The sequence below is a fragment of the Haemorhous mexicanus genome, chromosome 5 (genome assembly GCF_027477595.1).
Source record: "Haemorhous mexicanus isolate bHaeMex1 chromosome 5, bHaeMex1.pri, whole genome shotgun sequence".
NCBI lineage: Eukaryota > Metazoa > Chordata > Aves > Passeriformes > Fringillidae > Haemorhous > Haemorhous mexicanus.
In genome coordinates, this window is record NC_082345.1 from 69495105 (window position 1) to 69513442 (window position 18338).

General features: G+C 43.0%; 1 protein-coding gene and 1 long non-coding RNA gene across 3 annotated transcripts in view; one reads left to right on the top strand and one right to left on the bottom strand.

Annotated features, from left to right (window-relative positions):
* LOC132327858 (uncharacterized) overlaps positions 1 to 1542 on the top strand; it is a 4375-nt gene extending 2833 nt beyond the window's left edge. The window contains exon 2 of the long non-coding RNA XR_009486629.1: positions 44 to 1542. This is a non-coding gene — a long non-coding RNA (uncharacterized LOC132327858). The remainder of the gene's footprint in view (positions 1 to 43) is intronic.
* The window catches only part of OPTN (optineurin), a 16477-nt gene extending 1005 nt beyond the window's left edge, over positions 1 to 15472 (bottom strand). The window contains exons 1-13 of one of the 2 annotated variants that reach the window (XM_059847494.1): positions 15392 to 15472; positions 14563 to 14739; positions 12724 to 12926; positions 10408 to 10563; positions 9277 to 9353; positions 7078 to 7209; positions 5898 to 5979; positions 4518 to 4633; positions 3699 to 3848; positions 2613 to 2706; positions 1784 to 1942; positions 956 to 1086; positions 134 to 213 (exon numbers count right to left, since the gene is read on the bottom strand). In XM_059847494.1, the coding sequence (XP_059703477.1) occupies positions 134 to 213; positions 956 to 1086; positions 1784 to 1942; positions 2613 to 2706; positions 3699 to 3848; positions 4518 to 4633; positions 5898 to 5979; positions 7078 to 7209; positions 9277 to 9353; positions 10408 to 10563; positions 12724 to 12926; positions 14563 to 14728 (1546 nt within the window). In that variant the 5' untranslated portion in view covers positions 14729 to 14739; positions 15392 to 15472. Of the gene's footprint in view, positions 1 to 133; positions 214 to 955; positions 1087 to 1783; positions 1943 to 2612; positions 2707 to 3698; positions 3849 to 4517; positions 4634 to 5897; positions 5980 to 7077; positions 7213 to 9276; positions 9354 to 10407; positions 10564 to 12723; positions 12927 to 14562; positions 14740 to 15391 lie in introns of both variants that reach the window. The other variant, XM_059847493.1, reaches the window with a different exon arrangement.
* Positions 15473 to 18338: the final 2866 nt, after the last annotated feature.

Here is an 18338-nt window from a genome sequence, read left to right on the forward strand (position 1 = left end):
ATAAATGATGAACTATTATATTATCCAGTTTTCCTCTCTGCAGAGAGATGACCACAGGGAAGCTGTCTGCAGCCAAGCAAAGCTGCTTTAACATGAACCTGACCCCGAGGGCTGGAGAAGGTGCCTGCAGTACCTCTTTGGACAAGGTGAGGTGAGCGCTCCTGATCCGGCATTCTGGCTCCGTGGCGACTCTGCATCTCTGCCAGAGAGGTTCTGTGGGTAATAAACAGGTCAAGGCCTCTGAAAACAGACCCCTGTCATCTGGTCATGCATTTAGTTCACAACTGCTGCTCAGAAACAGGGCCTGGAAATGCCACTGCTTTGTGAGATCATGCCAGAGGTCTGCTGAAATCAGGGTCATGCAACTGACACCAGCAGCAGGATTTGGGCAGCCACACACCTAGGGATCCAGGGCACCCTTCTCTGGAAAACTCCAAGGACTCTCAGCTGTTCTGGGAAAACTGCAAATTTGCTTTAAGTAGAAAAGCAAGTTCTACCATAAAAAGGACTCTGTGTGCAGTTAATGTGAAATGTAACTTGATTCAACTACCACAGTACTCGGAACTGTGTACTCACCACTGCCTCCTGGAGAAGCAGCAGATATCCCTGGCACACATGCAGAAGATTAGCTGCAGAATCACAGCTAAAACTGAGGCCAAAACCCAAAGAAACTCACGTGGATCAGTGGGGAGAATTTACCAGGCATGCATCATCCGAAATGAAAACTTACTAAGGCACCCAACTAAGAACTAACACACTTTACAGAGATTCTACCAAAAAATTGAGAAGTGAGCCAATTAATTTTTTTTTCTCCTTTTAAATTCAAATTAAGCAAGAAATGTCTGCAAAGTTATTTGCCTTTCTACTGACATGCTCACAAAGACAATGTTGGTCAACACCAGGACACAGAGTAACGGGACAGTGCAAAGGCAGTTCAGCCAAAGTCTGTTCTCACCGGCCAAGGTCTTCAAAGTTTTGCTGCTCTTTTAGTAGGTATGCCAGCTGGACAGCCAACTGCTCCTTCTCCTCATGGATCTTCTCTCTTGCTGCCCTCTCAGCATGGAAATCAGAACAATAAACCTCCATCTGATCAGAGAAATGAAATCAAGCTGAAAATTTGTAACTTTGACTGAACTGTATATTACTGTATATTACATGTCAAAAGCACAAATCTGTATCATAATCTGCATCTACTCAAAACACTGCAAAGCCAAGACCTGCACTTCTCCCAAGGTGAGGAGACCTAATGCTTTCTGGACTCTGCAAAAGATACTTTGAGTGTCTTACCTGGGACACAGGTATTGCCTCTGCTGTACAGAGGCAGAAAGGAGGCACAGACAAGCAGTGAGAAGGTGACTTGACTGGTGACACTGACATATCTGTGGCTCAGACAGTGGAATCAGGCCAAGATGCCATTCTATGCCTTAAATGTGAGGCAAACCCTTTTTAATCACTTAACACATGCTGGTTTGAGTAAAATCATTCCTAAAACATATGCAGTGATTCTTAAGCCAGTGGTTCTAAATAAACATCTACTCTCAACTTCTCTTTGTTGTGCCACACTCCAGCATACACAGTTCCTCCTACTCTACAGAGCCCTAGAATACAGTGGGTAAAGGCTCTGCAGGTATCTTGGCTGACAAGCCAAGTCAAGCCAAGGAATGGGTGTTATGCTTTGAAGCTGAGAAAACCTATTCAGCATTCCAGAGTTTCTGAATATGGAATTCCTGGTTTCTGAATATTGGGTGGGGGAAGTAGCCAGTTTGTGTAGAAGAGCTGATACCTGAGCACGGAGCACAGACATAGTTTCAAGATCCTCCTCATGCTTAGCAATTATCTGCTTCATTTCATCTATCTGGAGCTGCTTTGCAGCAAGGGCTTGTTCTGCCAACTCCACCTTTGCTGTCAGTTGTTCCACCACAGCTTTATCTACTCTGTCCAGCTGCAAAGAAGAACTGTGATTATGAGATGAACTCCAAATATGACCCTCCTCAAAGTGAAAGTTTGCTTCTTACTCCTCCTGTTCTTAGTAAAGGTTCCCATTTTGGTCACCAAAGGAACTTGGACTAAGACAGCAGTGGTGACTGATATTTTACCTTAAGGATTAGTTTTGAGCTTTCAAGCTACATTGTATCAAGTTAAAAGACAACCCCCTAGTGGACACTGTAAAAGACATTTTCCCAGTTTCTGAAATTAAATAGAACAATATGGCACTTCCATGGTGATTCAGTTCCTAACAAGACCTCACTGTGGCAGGCAATCTATTTAAGAATACAAAAATGTTTAGAGATTTACCTTCCCACATTTTTATAAATGATGCTGCAGGAACACTGATGTATCTATCACTTCTGTGTGAGGACTGGACTCTGTGCTGCACTGCACCGCAGACTAGACCTTACCCAGAAAACACCATGGAAGTACTGATGTGTGGATAAAGTTTCTGTAACTGACAGCACAGAATCTATGTTTATCAGAGCAGTGCTGCTATGTTGCATGTAATTGTGTAGAAGGGATGACAGTTGTTTCCTGCCCAAATCTGATCCTAAAGATGTTCTCCCATCCCTACCCCCTCACCCCCAATTAATTATGATTTCTTCTTGTGATGATTTTACCTCTTTGAGTTTCATTTCATCAATTTTTTTCTTTGCCTCAGTGAGTTCTGGAAGGAGTTTGCTATATGAATCTTGGAGGTTATTGTATCTTGTCCTGTTTATGACAAGAAAAGAGATGAGAATTTAAAACAAATATTTGAAATCTAAGTAATGTTAGAACTTTAAAAAAAGCCACTACCAGCTCCTTACAAATCATTGTGCATTTCTGGTGAGAAAAAGTCACGCCCCATGTCTCAACATCTCTCTTTCAATGAGTTGTGTCCTACTCTATCCATGGATTGAGTGCAAACCAGTGTGCAACTGAGTGCAAACCAATGTCCAATGTCCTTACTGATAATCTGCATTTCATATTGAAGAATCCATCACTCAGGTTTTTTTTACATGAAGCTCACAAATTCTGTTCAATGTAACACCCTTCTTAGAATCCAAGTCTTGACTCGACTTCAAGTGAAGGAGAATTTATCAGAATAACCAGCAACAGACTCTGAAGACAATGAGCAGCTTCTGCAGCAGCTGAATACGCGTCCTTCAGAAAGCTCAGCCTCTCTGAACAGCTTGGACTGACGTTTTCACACTCCTTACACGGACTGCACATGAAAGGGAGCAGGGAGCCAAAGCAAACAGCCTCTCTTTACCTCAGCCTGACCACACACTTGACTCTCCTCGTGCAAACATATTGTAGGGATTGCAGACCTCTTCATTAATGTCACTTTCCCAGCACTGTCACCACCTGACTTGTCCCTGCCCTCCAGGATGTGTCCGCATTTAACCCTGCTAGTCAGTGGCACAGCTGTTGTCACTTCTCTGCTTCCTCTTGTATGTTACACGCAGCTCTATTCCACCTTGGACTTTGTGATTAAAGGAAGATACAAGTCAGAGTTGACAGCTCAAGTATTCCTAAGTGAGGGGTTCAGTAGAGGAAAGAATACAGACTTCTACTTCATAATCTACAAACACAGCATAGTTTCAAAGGGTAAAGGACACAAAAGTAGTATTGAGATTCAATTCCCCTTTGGCTGGAGTCCCTTGGACTTCTCTTCTTCACTGACAATACCTTCTTGGAATACAAAGCCAAGTCATACTCACTTTTCTTCATGTGTCTTGGCTTGTTCCAGCTTGACCTCTGCCTGCATGCTCTCCACCTGAAGTTCCAGCTTCTTGATGGTGTATATCAGCTGCTGCTTCTCCTCCAATTCCGATGCAGCAGCCAAGCTTTTTCTTTCCAGTACCTGGCACCTGATAGAAAAGAAAAAAAGGTTGATCTCTTCTGTTCACCCTCTCCTGATGGATTTTTCCCACGAGGCATATAGCAAAAAGAGTATTTGTATGGTTCACTTTAAAGGTCTATTTTGATGAAAAACAGGGAAAGACAAAAATCAGTCTATACAGAACCATCAGAAAACAAAGCTATAGAAACCAACATTTATTTTCTTACTGTTATGAATCTCAAAGAACTGGAATTTGACAGGAAACTAAGCAAAAAATGAGGGTCTTGTAACCACTTTTCTAACCTACACAATTTTCTTCAAAAGCCCAGACAGCTCATGTGAAAAGGTTATAACCAAGTCCCCTGGCTTTTTCCCCTAAAGCCAGAATAGGGATTGATTATGTGAAAGAGGAAATAGAAAAGATTTTTCTTTACATCATGAAGGGTTACAACCCAAATCTTGTAATTCAAGGCACTGAGGTTCTATTTGCAGAACTAGGTTGGCAGCTCAGATTTTCTGACAATTGCTGTATTTCTGCACTTCACCACTTACAAAAAATGAGCATTCTTTAAAAGCACTTCTATGAAACAGTTATTTAAGCTGATATTTGTAGAGATGGTGAGTTTCCCAAGATGGGAGTTGTCATACAAGTATGTACTGGGTGTCATGACAAAACTTTTGCTCTTCTGAGCCTTACTTTTCTTGAAGCTTCTTCTGAATCAATTCTGCTTCTTTTAACTTCTCATGGGCTTCCTGAAGCTCTTTAAACAGAGCACAAACTTGCAGATTCAGGGCTTCTACTTCACTGCCAACCTTTTAGGAAAAAAAAAAAAAAAGAAAATTACACATGGACAATTCAAGATAGTAAAGTTACAGGCTAAGAAAGATAAGTAGGAAGTCTCACTCTAGAGAAAACTGCTTAAGTTAGTTTGCACAGTTACAGTCTATACTGAGTAATAAGGCCTCATCTACAAGGCTTCACAATTATTCCACATTGCACCCCCCAATTGTTCCACTAAAGATTTACATTTTACCACAGAGGTAGGTAACATGAGCTCTGCTGACAGGAGCCTCTGAAGAAACACAACAGTGTACATGGAAACAGCTGCCAGCACAAGCACAAGTGCTGACCACAGTGTCCACTTCAATGAGGAGTGTTGGGCCCAGGCTGTATCTCAGGCAAAGTGGAGATAAGAGCACTGGAAAACATTAATTAACTGAGACATCATCTGCTTTCCCTAGAAAAGGCATCTCTTGGCCTGACGGCAGACTGGTCTTGTTTAACCAACCTAGCCCTGCCCTAAAATACTTCTCCCGACCTTCAGAAGGGCACAGGTCTCCAGCAGGTCCCATAGCATATTTCCAAGTCCCATGCAGCCCTTCAGAAACTCACACACCTCACATACAAGCACTCTTAGCTGCCTGTACTATGCAGCTGCACTGAACCAGCATGGACCTCCAAGCCTATGGGGTTGCACTCTCACCTCACACAGAAGCTTACAGCTACAGGCACAGAAGTTTAAGCATCTGGAGCTGAATGCCAACCCCAGCACTCTTTCAAATCTTAATTGAGAACATCAGGACTAAGTTTCTGCCTGGAACTGCATCTCAATTCAAAATAGTTATGCCCCACCATTGTAATCCCACTAAAAACATGAACAAACCTAAAGCAGGTGCCATATGAGCTCTACATTTAAAGTCTATTTTACAGTATGCTGTCACTGGATTCTGATCCAAAAGCTGACCTAGGCAGCAGTGAGGAAATTCACACAGTCTAGATGATTTCTGGAGGTAGAACTCATTGTATTTGTCTCTGCCTACGGGGCATGGCCAGGGCAATGTGGTATAACTGCAGTTAAGCCAAGCCCCCTGAATACTTGGTCCCCAATCCCACCCCTTTGCAGTGGCTGGTGTAATGTGGAACCACCTCTAAGATACATCAACGTTCACTTCCATTACCTGTACAGGACAATTGCCCTTTGCTCCCTGAGTGCAAGTGGAAATCTAGACCCTGAGGTTGGTGACCTCAACAAGTCAACTGTATGTTGTTATATCTTGACTAAGGACAGGAACTTACAGCTTCTGAACTCTCTTCTTCCTGTTCAGTTTGTGTCCCTCTCTCCAGGCAGTTTCTGGTCTCCTTCTCCAGCTTTGACAGTCTGGAAAAGAGAAGGGGCCAATAATGATGGATTTGGCTTATGCTTAATGTGATTATACAAGGATTTCATGCAAGTGATGACTCTCTTTGTAACATCAAAGCCATAAAAAAAAATTACAAAGCAGAATGGAAAGCACAGACATACAGGAAGACCTGCACAATCATGGGAGTTCTTTAAGAACACAGGACACTGTGTACATTTCATTAAAATGGATGTGTAAGTCTGCAGGTGTGATGAAGGCCATGACATCCAGTCCAAAGGGACTGATCTTTGGTACAGTCCAAAACTGCCAACTCTTTGGAAACAGATCATTCTGTTCACTGAATCCAGTGATTAATATTGTCTCTGTTTTCCTGTGGTATTTTCAGGGGCTGAGGTTTCTAAGAATTGTTTGGTTATGGCTCATTACCTCTTCTAGGAAGACCACATAGAAGCAATTACTGTGACACCAACCTTTCATAGTAGATAATGTCTTACTCTGTTTCTCTGAAGTGGGGATCTGGAACTGCTTGGGGAATTGGCCACTCCTGAACAGTTGTGCTGATTTACACCCACAGAACTGAGCTAAGACAGACCTTCATACAGGTCTCACTGTGAAAACTCTCTCTTAGGAAAGTTTGGAATTAAACTTATTTTAGACATTTCTAAGGAGCTTTTGCAAGCTCACACACTGCTAAATGTAGCCTGCCAGTATCACGAAGAGGACTATAATCCTGTTTTAGACATGGTGATTTGGTTAAGGCCGCACACAGAGATGATTCATCCAAAGCCAAATAACTATGGAGGAGTGAATGGAGAGAACAGCCTCAACTAGTCATCCTGTCTTTCTGAATAACCCAAGGATAGTTCAAACCCAAGAGGAAATTGGTAATGCGTCTTGATCTGTGGCACTTAAGAAAATGAAAATAAAATCCCTTGAAAGAGAACTGTGGTTTATCCCTATACAGAAAACCACAAAATGTTATTACAACTGAGTGCTCAGGAAATTCCACAGATCACACTGATATTTCAGCTTGTTGCTGATCATTCGGAGGCTTGGTAACTGCAGCAGCCCTGAAAGAAAACAGCTCCAAATGTTACAGTGCACCTACTTCATACCTCTCTCTGTGATCCTGCAGCTCCTCCTCAAGTTTTTCCCTCTTCTGAGTTTCATTTCTAAGGCTGCAGAGCAGCTGGCTCACAGTTAGCTCCTCAGACTCCAAATTCTTCGATTCATCTGCAGATTTGCTCCTGCTTCAAACCAAACCAGATGTAAATAACAACAGCCACCCCTTTAGCAGCACACTCCCTTAACCCTAATGCTGGAATCCAGTCTGAGAGGCCACCAATTCACACAGTGCTGGAAACCAGTGCTCTGAGCAAAGGGTTCATTCCCAATTGCCAAGAACCAAGACCAATAGCCACAGCCCCTGTGAGTGCAAATGAAGGGCACAGGCAATCCCCTTCCAGCTGAGGGAACAATTTAGCACTTAAGCAAGGGAAGCAAAAGCAGTCATGGCAATACAAAACCCAGTGCACTTATTCTGACCTATTTTGCAGCCCTTTCTGCAAAGTGCTGCTGTCCATTCCTACAAACGACTTTCTCGCAATAAAGCACAGAACATTTCTTATCTCTGCCTTGCTCCTTTATGGAAAAGAAAGCATATCCCACTAAAAATGGTGATCAGAAATCACTTTCTTGTTCAGAAAAAAATCTCTTTAACACTTTACCCTCCTCACATTCTATAGCTCTTTTCAAAATTGTATTTTGCTACTGCAAATTGAACCAGAACAAATACAAAGCTAAAAAAAATAGGATAAGTAATAAAATATTGTGTTCCATTATATCCATTTTTATGGCCATCTAGACAGAAAGTCAGAATCCCCAAACTGTATGGATGACAGGCAAGTTAGACTGTATATTTCAGAGTCTCAGCTGTAAAACAGCATGTGTTAAAAATTCTGCTTTTGTAGTTCAGAAAAGAAAGCAAAACAGAGTCTTCTGTGTGCTTCTGAGAGCTAGAAACCTCTGGTGAGCAAAATTCAATACCCAAAAGACAGTGTTCAGCCAGGATATTTTAAGTAAATAACTTTTATCAGGGGATTTTTAGTGCAGTTCTACCCTTACAGAAATAAATCCATCCTGAGTGGATCACATTTCATTGAACCTGTTAACAGCACCCGTCTAAAGTTTCAGCACTGGACAAAGACACGTGGTGACAGTGGAAATATTTTAAGAGGTACGTATGCCCCCTGTTCTTGTAGATATGGCCCAGATTCTCCTCCAAAGGTAAGCAAGTTCACAAGGAATGTCTTCTCATAATCAGTGCTCTCACAAGCCATGAACAAGCTTAATACTTGCAGCTCGGTCTGTGGTCAGCAACTCTTTCAGTTTTGTCCACAACTGTAACACCCTTTTTTTTTTTTTTTTTCCCTTTTTCCTCCTTCAACTTCTTATCTGCATGCTGAGGGACTAGTTTCTCTGATATTACACTGAAGCACTGCTCTCCCTTGCAGTGACATAGGAGTGACAACATGGAGCACAGCTTTCTGGCCTGCTATGTCCTTAGCATTTTCTGTATCCCTCCCTTTCAAAAGCAAAGGCACAAAGTAAATAACAGTTCAGCCAAAACCATCTAGCTGCTAAACTGGGCAGTATCCAAAATGGAAAGCTGAACAGTATCAGATGTCTGTGTCCACGAGGAGTAAAGGTTCAGCCAGGGGCAAGAAAGTCCCTTGTGTCCTGGAGCTGATGTAAAGATCAAAATTTGAGAAGTAACCTGAACAGAATGCTGCTACCTTAAACCCAATAACCTGAAAAGTGAAGACTGTATTGCACTGTGTGTCTACCCCATCATGATACACTTCATACCAACCACACTCCAACAAGGTCAGATCTTAAAGACTACAAGACCTCTGACTCTTACCAACACCAGTATAATTGGGTAGAGGACAGATACTCTATTAGATGGTCTCCAATTATTAGGAGGGAAGAAGTCCCTGCAGCCTCTTTGTCTTTTCTGTTTGGCCTCCCTTAAAAGCCTGAAGAGTTGGCAAGTCAGAATGTCCATAAATGCCTGGCCAATTGCCAGAATATGCACTCCATCTTGTCAGCTAGTAAAAATTGGAAGGAAAAACGCCAGAGAGCTGAGGGTCTTACTGCATGGTAGGAGGTAGAGCTACTGTAATGGAGGGGTGCAAAGCCAAAGAAAAAGAGGATTTTCTAGTGCATTCCTCATAGAAAGAAATTCCCTTACATTGAAAACAAAACCCAAGGCAGAAGTCTGAATCACACATATCACACAAGAACCTACATACATGTAGACAGCAATATCACTGGGCATTTCACCACTATTCTCTTGATGTTCCTTTGCAGTTCTATTAATTTCCCCTTCCTAGGAGAGAAAAAACCACTATTAGCTCAGTATTTTATCTAAGCAGAACAGCAGGACTTTATTTATTTGAGTTAAGGAATGAAGAAAAACAGGGAGAATTGCTGTTATGGCAATACAAATAAATAAAAAAACTCCCACAGATAATCTTCATGTTTGGAAATTCTTAATTTAAATACTTCACATGCCTTTCCCTGTATCTTTTCCACTTGATTAGAGAATAGGAACAACAATGAGATTTGCCCTTCTCCATTCATCAGCAACTTCCACAGCCACTCCTCCCCTTGAAGATGACTGGGCACACAGCAAGACAATGGCACTGCAGGTGACTTTCAATATAAGCCTAGGGATCACTGTCCAGCCTCCTAAAAAAACCACTCTTCTTTCCCACTACAAACCCCACTCCTTGACAAACTCCCCACTCCTACAAACCACACTTTGTAGCCCAAAGGAGAATCCTTCTAGCAAATAAAAAGGAGAAGGCACCCCTACGTTTTCTCTGACAACTCCAAACAAATTTTAATTACATTTTTTAAATTTTTTGTTGCACATCTACTTTCCAGAGGGAGGATATGGGGAATAGAGGGGTAGCAGAGGCCTGCATTATCACATTTCAGTTTGCCTGTGAAGATTTTCCAGATACAAGAGCAGCAAAAAAAAGTACATTATTTTGCCTCTAGAGAATACTCTCTATAGTTTAGAACTTAAGTTTTGTTTGCCTGCATCTCTATTTATCTGTCAGTAGGAAGTAAGCCCCATTTTCAAAAGAAAATACCCCATTGATGCACAGGTGTTGCCCCTTAACAAAAGATAGTACTGATGTTCCCAGAAATTTCAACTAAGACGAGACTTAACCTAGTGCAACAGAGGCTATCTATGAAATTAATTTACTTAGAGCTTTAGAGTGGAAGGACAAAAACTAATTCCAAGTCCTTTAAGACACAAGTGCTCTACAGTAGGTAATCTAGCAATGACAGAAAGAATCAAAGAATGCCAGAATTATTTAGCCTAGCACCAGGTTGCAGGTTACTGTGCTCCTGTTGTTCCCTTTACTTACATTCATCCCAATCTCCACAAAGGAATCCTCTGCTGAGATGTTCAACTTGACCTGCAGCTCTGAAATGATGGCGAGCAGATCTGCCTTCTCAGCCTGGAGCCGCTGCACCTGGGACTTCAGCTGCCTCACTTCCTTCTCAGGAGCCACGCAGCCCTCCTGGGATAAACACACCCTGCATTAGCCAACCAACAGGGAACAGCAGCCAAGGAGCACACAGCCTGAGCATAACAGTGTCAACCCTTCTCTTCTGTTCAGGCTTGCCTGAAAACCCCAAAGGACAGACCCCTTAAAGTATGTTCTGGTTCGCTCAACAGCAAGAAGTCTAAACTGTGAAACCAAGTAAATCAAACACTGGGCATCCCACTGCTGGAAAATATGGGACTGTTTCTCTGAATGCACACATAATTAGGATGTACATTTTTGCCTGAATCTATGCCTTTTGCTACCACACACAGTGTCAGCCAACCTCCAGAATTATTGCACTTTTTCACCCATATCCCTATTCCTCTTCTCCCAAATCTAACCAAGAGCCAAAGAAGAAAAGACCAGTGGGCAGAGAACTTTCCCACACACCCCATTCTTAGCCTTTCCCCACCTCCTAGCTTCCTTGTACCCCATTTCCATGTATAAATCTTCCCAATTCCTTGACTTTCATACAAAGTCCTAGATCCCTTCCGCAAATTCTCTGTTCCTCAGAGATTCTCCCCAAACTTCCCTCCTTCCAATCACAATCATCTCCTTTGCCTTCTTCCTTTCTGTAGGTTACTCAAAACCCTCTCTTAAGCCTCTGCATAACCAGCAAGACTCATTATTCCCTCCCCTTTAAATGCTGCTAGCCATTATGAAACTTTCCTCTGTGAGTTTGTTTCTTCCTTATTTTGTAATCTGAGCTTCCACCTCCTGATAATGCCTTTAGTACACCACATACCATCAATGCAACTTCTGAACAATTCCTGAAGTCTGAATTACATTCTAAGACATGATTATGCCAAATCTCCAAATTATCTCTGTGTTGACAGTGTCTCCCATCCCTCAATACCACTCTGCCCTTCTGACCTGCTGCTGCCTCTCTGATTTTGTGCTTATACTGTAAGAGGATGCATTTAGAGTCAGTTCCAGGGAATGAAAGAGATTTTAGATTTCTCAAGCAGGCTGGAAAACTCTGGCAACAGCATACTTCAGGCATTCAAATTACAAGAAGCTCTACAACAGATAGAAAGATTATAAATCCCCTGCTTCCCCTTAAAAAAAATCCCAGATTTATGAAATTCTGAACAATTTAATCCTGAAATCCTGAAACACAGCTTTCAATCTGTAAAAACCATTTAAGTAATACTTACACAATCACACTATTTAAACATTACTTTCTTCCCCCTTGCATCTTCTGACCTTTTGGCCAACTTTGATTTACATGCTGAAACATTTCTTACAGAGTTCCATCAAACAGTCAGGAGGAAAGGAGAGTCTACTAATGACTCTGTTGAGGAAAAGGTTAATACACTCATCTTTCATCAGACAACAGAGAATCCACATGGGTCTTGGAAGTAGCAGACACCAGAACTCATCAGTTTGGCTCTGCATGAACTTCTTAATTAACTTTTCACATGACCATTTGGGACACAAAGCAGGTTTTGTTTTGATCAGCTTTGCCCACAGATGCCTTCAGTACCACCTGCAAAATGTTGCCTGGCTACTGTGCAACCACCTGCAACATTAGAAATTATGTGTAACAGAGCCAAAAGCAGGACACAGAGAGAAAGCTCAGTCAGACTCAAATGGAGCAGCAGAATCACAGATCTAATTTGACCTCAGTAAAAGAGCTTTCAGAAAAGAAGAATGATATAATAAAAATGATGGCACATAATTTATTTATTTTTTGCTTATTTACATGTCAACTTCTCCCTGGAAACATGCTCTTGGAAACACAATACAAAAAGCAATTAAATGATTGTGAGGACAGATAATCTAACAAGTAAAGGGAAGGATAAAGCAAAAAGATATACAAGAATAAATGAAAAATTAGCAAGACATGCCTGTTCTTATTTATTACGTAAAAATGCTTGATTGTTATTGTTTACTAAATGCTAACAAAAAAAGTAAATTATCTCAGGTGTGCCATAATTTTCTGTTACTACATTCTGAAAGGCCTGACTTTATCAAGTAAGCCGGGTGAAGATCATTTCTTAGAGCTAAGGATAAAAATGGAGATATTAACAAATCTCCAAACCCCCCCTCACAGTGTGATGAAACCTAGAATCATAGAAGGAACTGAATGCTCCAGAGTTTCAATTCAAATCTAACCAATTCCTTATTTACCATTTCAGCTCCTTCTTCTCTTTCCTTTAAGCTCTGAAGTTGCTGCTGTAGCTGTTCATTTTCAATGCACTTGGCCTGCAAGCACTGCTTTGCCTCCTTAAACTTTAACTCATAAAATTCTCGCTCTTCTTTCTGCTTCTCTCTCCAGGTGGAAAGTTCCTCATATCGGTCCTTCATAGCTTGGTTGTGCAACTTCATGGCCTCTAAATGGTAGCCAGAGAGAAGACATTGAATCACATTAATACTCTGTCCATGAAACAGCAGATTTCCACTACACTGAGCTCAGCATTCTTCAGCATCTAATGGGTTGGCAATAATTGGGTATGAAATATGAGCCTCTGTCTGGCATACCTTAAATACCAAAACTAAACTTATCATAGTCCCTTAGCACTATAATAAACAGTTTAAATCCACTGCTGAGATCACATGCCCACACTCACTGACTTCTTGACTTTTTTCTAAATCAAGAAGCCAGAAGGACTGCTCACAAAAGATACCTGGTATCTTGCTGTGTGTGGTATTTACATGATCAGCCCAAACGAAACTGCTCAACTGAGCTTCTGAAACTACTGAGACTCGGCAAGGGAAACATCCTAGACTGGTGAATTACTGCATGGAAACAGATCCTATCAAATCAAATGTCTCAAATATGCTCAACAATGCTGTCCCCCAACATTTGGTAAGATTTGGTTAAGATTTGATTACAAGCATTGAAAAAATACACCAAACAACTTACAGCCAAGTCAGTTCTCTGTAAGTAACAAAGTCAGTATGTGACAATATCAGTCTTGCAAAATGCTTACAAGATTTTTAGGCAGAGTCAGTGAAATTATTTTAGACATATTTTTTTTTTAAACAAGTAACTCAAAGCTGGTTACTTAAAAATCCTTTATACTTGTACTTTCCAGTAACTTCCATTGATAAACTGCCCATGAATCCTTCAGGTTATGGAAAAAATATAGTCTGGAGAATGATTCTGCAAGTTATGAGTTACAGCAGCTGTAAATATGTCCCAAAACATTACCTTATATAAGACCTTTTAGCAAAATACCATACATACTTCCACAAACAACTTTCCTGCTAGATTCCCATGAGACAGAAAACCTGGACCACATCCAAAGATGATTCAGGAAGAATTTAAACACCAGTGTAAAATCACAATACAGGAGATATGTGACTTCATGCTCTGCTGTCAACAGTGAGATACTTCTGTCTTTTACATGGAAAATTCTCAGATCCCCCAGGTTTTGCTCTAACCATTTAAAGGAAGAAAGAACTGACACCTAAATTCCAGATCCAGAAGTAAATGTATCTCACACGAAGGACTCAAATAATTAGGAATTTTCAGGGAAGGCTACTGGTTTCTCCCAGATGTACCCTGCCATAGCCACCACTTTTTGAAGTATGGAAGGTACAGTACCCATCCCTCCTAATGCAGCTTTGGCAAAATGTTTGTAATGGATCAAACAGTTCTACAATACAAATCAAAAAAATCTTTTAGAGGTTGATGAGCAAATAGCACATCATAGGAAGAGATTTTTCATGTCACCCTCTAAAATACACAGTGCTTATATATAAAACTCAAGAGCAAGTAAGTCACCCTTACGTTGGGCTGTTCTCCCCCTAATCTACCACACCAATTCAATCTGATGTGTGCTACCAAATATCCTACTGATGTGTATTGTCAAACTGGCATTGACACTTGCAGAGTTGTTTATACATCAAATGCTGCCCAGCAAGGGCAGACAAGCACAGAATTCATACTCATAGCACAAAACAAACCCTTCAGAAGAGACTCAGGGCTCTTGCATTTCAAGACCAGCTCACTTGTGCATTCACCTTTTAATTCATTATTCTCAGTGATTAGTTCTTTCATCTGTTGCACCATCTCTTCCGGGGTGTAGGTGTTAAGGGCTGGGGCTGCCATGCTGTCCACTCCATTTTCCATTTTACTCTTGGAATGCTCTCCATTTTCAGCAGGACGGCCCTTCGACTTGTTGGACATCTCTAAAACAGCTGTTACAAGGTTTGCCAAGAGCAAACTTTCAATTTCTTGCCCAATTATAAAGAAAGCATCACCACAAACTCATTTTATTAACAAATGCAAGCCACATGCCTTGTCACAGCATACAGGCACCATCAATCCCTCCTAACCCCGCTACACCAGAGTATCCGTGAGTTAATCCCCCATGGACCTAAAACACACCATCCCCAACACGTCTTTCGGGATAACCAACCCTTCTTCAGGAGCCCATTTCTCTGGGATGAAGCGAGACTCCCGCCTCTCCACTCCTTCCCATCCCTGACAGCACTCGGGCCCCGCCGCCCGCCCGGCCCTGTCGGCGCCCCGGCGCCGCTTTTCACGCCGAGAGCCCGTTTCCGCTGATTTTTAACTTTCATTTTCGCTTTCCTGTCCCCTCTTCCCGTTCTCCTGCATACCCCACTGCGGTGCTGGGGAGGATGCGGCGCCTGCGCCCGCCGCTGCCCAGGCACGGCCGCTCCGTCCCTGGGCCAGACCGGCCCCCGGGTGCCGCAAAACGGCGTTTCCCCGCCTTGCCCTTCCCTCCCGCAGGCCCACCCCGGATCCGCCGAGTCACCGGGCAAGCCCGGCCATGGCGACCGCCACCCCCCGCTCTGGGCTAGCCTCAGGGACTTCGTCCCCACTCACCCCTCACGGCGCGCCCATGGCCGCTCAGCTGACGGACGGCCTGCCCGCCCTCTCCCGCCGTCCCCGCCCCCGCCTCCGCCTCCGCGGGGACTTCCCAGCCCCGCGCCTCCCGCCGCCCGGCACGCTGCGTTCGCTTCCTGCTCGCTGTCCCGGCTCCAGCCCTGAGGGCCGCCGGCCCAGCGGGGCGGGAGCCAAGTCCCCCGTGGAGCTGCAAGGTGGCGTGGGGGGCACTGCCCCTCAGGGGGAAAATTCCTGCGGGTCGATGAATATGGAAAAGACATCTGAGATCTTCGAGTCCAATTTATGACTGAGCACCGCCTTGTCAACCAGGCAATGGCACTGACTGCCACTTCCAGACTTCCCTTTACGGTCACCTCCAGGGACGGTGACTCCACTACCTCCCCGGGCAGCCCGTTTCAATGTCGAATCACCCTTTACGTGAAGAAATTCCTCCCAATGTTCAGCCTAAACCTTCCCTGGAACAGCTTGAGGCCATGTCCTCTAATCCTGTCGCTGATTTTGTGGGGGCAGAGCCCTACTCCTCCCCGGCTGCACCCTCCTGTCAGGATTTGTGGAGAGCGATAAGGTCACTCGAGAGCCTCCTTTTCTCCAGGATAAACAAACCCAGCTCCCTCAGCTGCTCCTCACAGGACCCATGCTCCAAACCCTTCCCCAGCTCCATTGCCCTTCCCTGAACCTCTCCAGCACCTCAGAGTCCCTTCTGAACGGAGGGACCCAGAACTGAGCGCAGCACTCGAGCTGTGGCCGGACCCCTGCCCAGTACACGGGGCAGGAATGGCTTCTGCCGTGAGGTCAAAGACAGGATCGAGAGGTGAATAAAAGGGAGCGTTATTGCACAGGACGTTTTAGTGATTTTTGCCACAGGATCGAATCAATTAGGAAGGGGTTTGTCATGCTGTGGGGATATAGTCCATTAATAGCCTAACAATGTGGTTGGAAGCCTTTAAATGGCTGATTGCAGGGATGGGGTTAGCTGGGGTCATTCACCCTGCACTGTCCCAGTGCTTTGTGACTGTGCTTAGCAGGATGTGGGGCTGGGAGTGCCTCCACTTCCAGTTCTAAAGTAATAAAGCCAACCAGGGCATTTTGGTTCTTTCGTTTACAGTGTGAAAAATTGCAGCCGTTGCAGCTAAAACGTCAGTTTCCAATGTGGAGAATACCAATCTTTCATTAAATAGCCCCCATGGCTCAAAAATAAGCTCTTTTGATTTGAAAATGCTGCTTTGCCATGTCCTAGGAGTTGTGAACTGCCTGTTGTCTAATAAAATCGTGCCCTTCCATGGGCTGGTCTCCCCAGCTGCTGTCCAAGTGCCACAGCCAGGGATTTCCCAGGATGAACAAGAGAAGTAAGGTGCCCATTGGATGTTTGAATGGTGGACAGTGGCAGGGAGGAGTCCTTTAACAGGTTCAGCATTTAAACAGGGTACACCTTAAGATCTCCCAAGAAATAAAGCCAGCAAACATTTGGGACCACCTGCATGGCTCAAAGAACAGGTCTGATAGCAGATTTATGCATGCTGAGCCCATAATCCAAGTGCTTTTTGCTTATACTATTAATGAACAGAATTTGTCTCCTTGATGGTAGAATGAGATCTTCTATGTGGGAGAGAATATGATTTTGGAATTGCTGTTGTCTCCCATCACTGCAACTGTGGCTGGATGTTAGACAGGAGTGTATGGGAGTTAGAGGGGCAATAAACAAACCTTCTGAGAGGCTGAGGAACAGAATTACTAGCAGCTCATCATGGGTTTTTATTTGAGCTCCGAGCTAGGTTCCTGCAGACAGCAAGACCTTACTGCACGTGCAGCAAAGAAAATTGAGTTTTACTTGTCAGAGCAGTTTAAATAAACATTTGCTTGCCTTTTTTTTTTTTTTTTTTTTTTTTTTCACTCCTGATAGCTGTTCTCTCAGTAATCCCAGGTCTGGTTTTAGTACCCAGAATTAATTTTTGGGAACAGATCTTATTTAAGCCACAAATACCCAAGTTTTAGAGGAGCAGTTTATCTTTTCATTGTGTGCTTCACTGCAAGTAAGATTTATGTATCTCACTATGCTTTGAAGAGATCTAAATGCAAGAATAGTCCTTTCTTACAGTTCTAAAATGGAGGTGGGTTGCCTGGAAGCAGAAGTCATATATCTGATTCTAATTGCAATGAAACTGTTTGCTTTTTAAAAGCCAAAGAAAAGTTAGAGTCCTTGTAGATACAAAAAGGAGATAAATAGCCAAAGAGACTTTGTGAAAAATAAAAAATATGAGACAGTTTATTTACATGAAAGAAAAAATGGCTTCTGTCTAAGGAAGATTAAAGTATTTGCACAAAAGTCCTGTTGCACATCAGCCTTGTGGGAATACAAGGGATAAAGCAATTGTTTGGGCCCACCTATTTTATTCAGATATTTTTTCTCATGTGATGAATCCTTTTGCCCATTTTGCAGGTTACAGGTGACACACAGAACTGAAAAGTGTGGGCTCTTTGTAGGAAGGAGATCTGTTCTGGCTTTCCTGGTGAGTGGTCTGAACTGCTGGGCTGAGTTAGGAGTAGCCATACAGCACAGATAATAAATACTTGGAGGTTAAAGTGTCCAGCTTTCCCCAAACCACTCCATAACATTTGTTTGCAACAAAAGACATTGGTCAGCTCTGGGTCTGCGGGCTCAGATGCAGTCAAGTTACTTAAAAAATTTCTTTGTGGCATCTGAGCCATGGAAACAGTCTTTGTGTACACGCTGACTCCCTAGCAAATATGGGATAATTCAGTTTAGCTTAGTCTGAAATGATGAAGAATTGTGCTGAATTATCACATCAGTCTGGGCTACTATCTTAGGTATTGTTTTTTGCAGTTATCTGGGAGCTGAGTCCTGAGAATCAGCAAGGCTTGAACTTTGGAAAGTTTTGGTACAAGGAACACCTCTCTATGAATATCT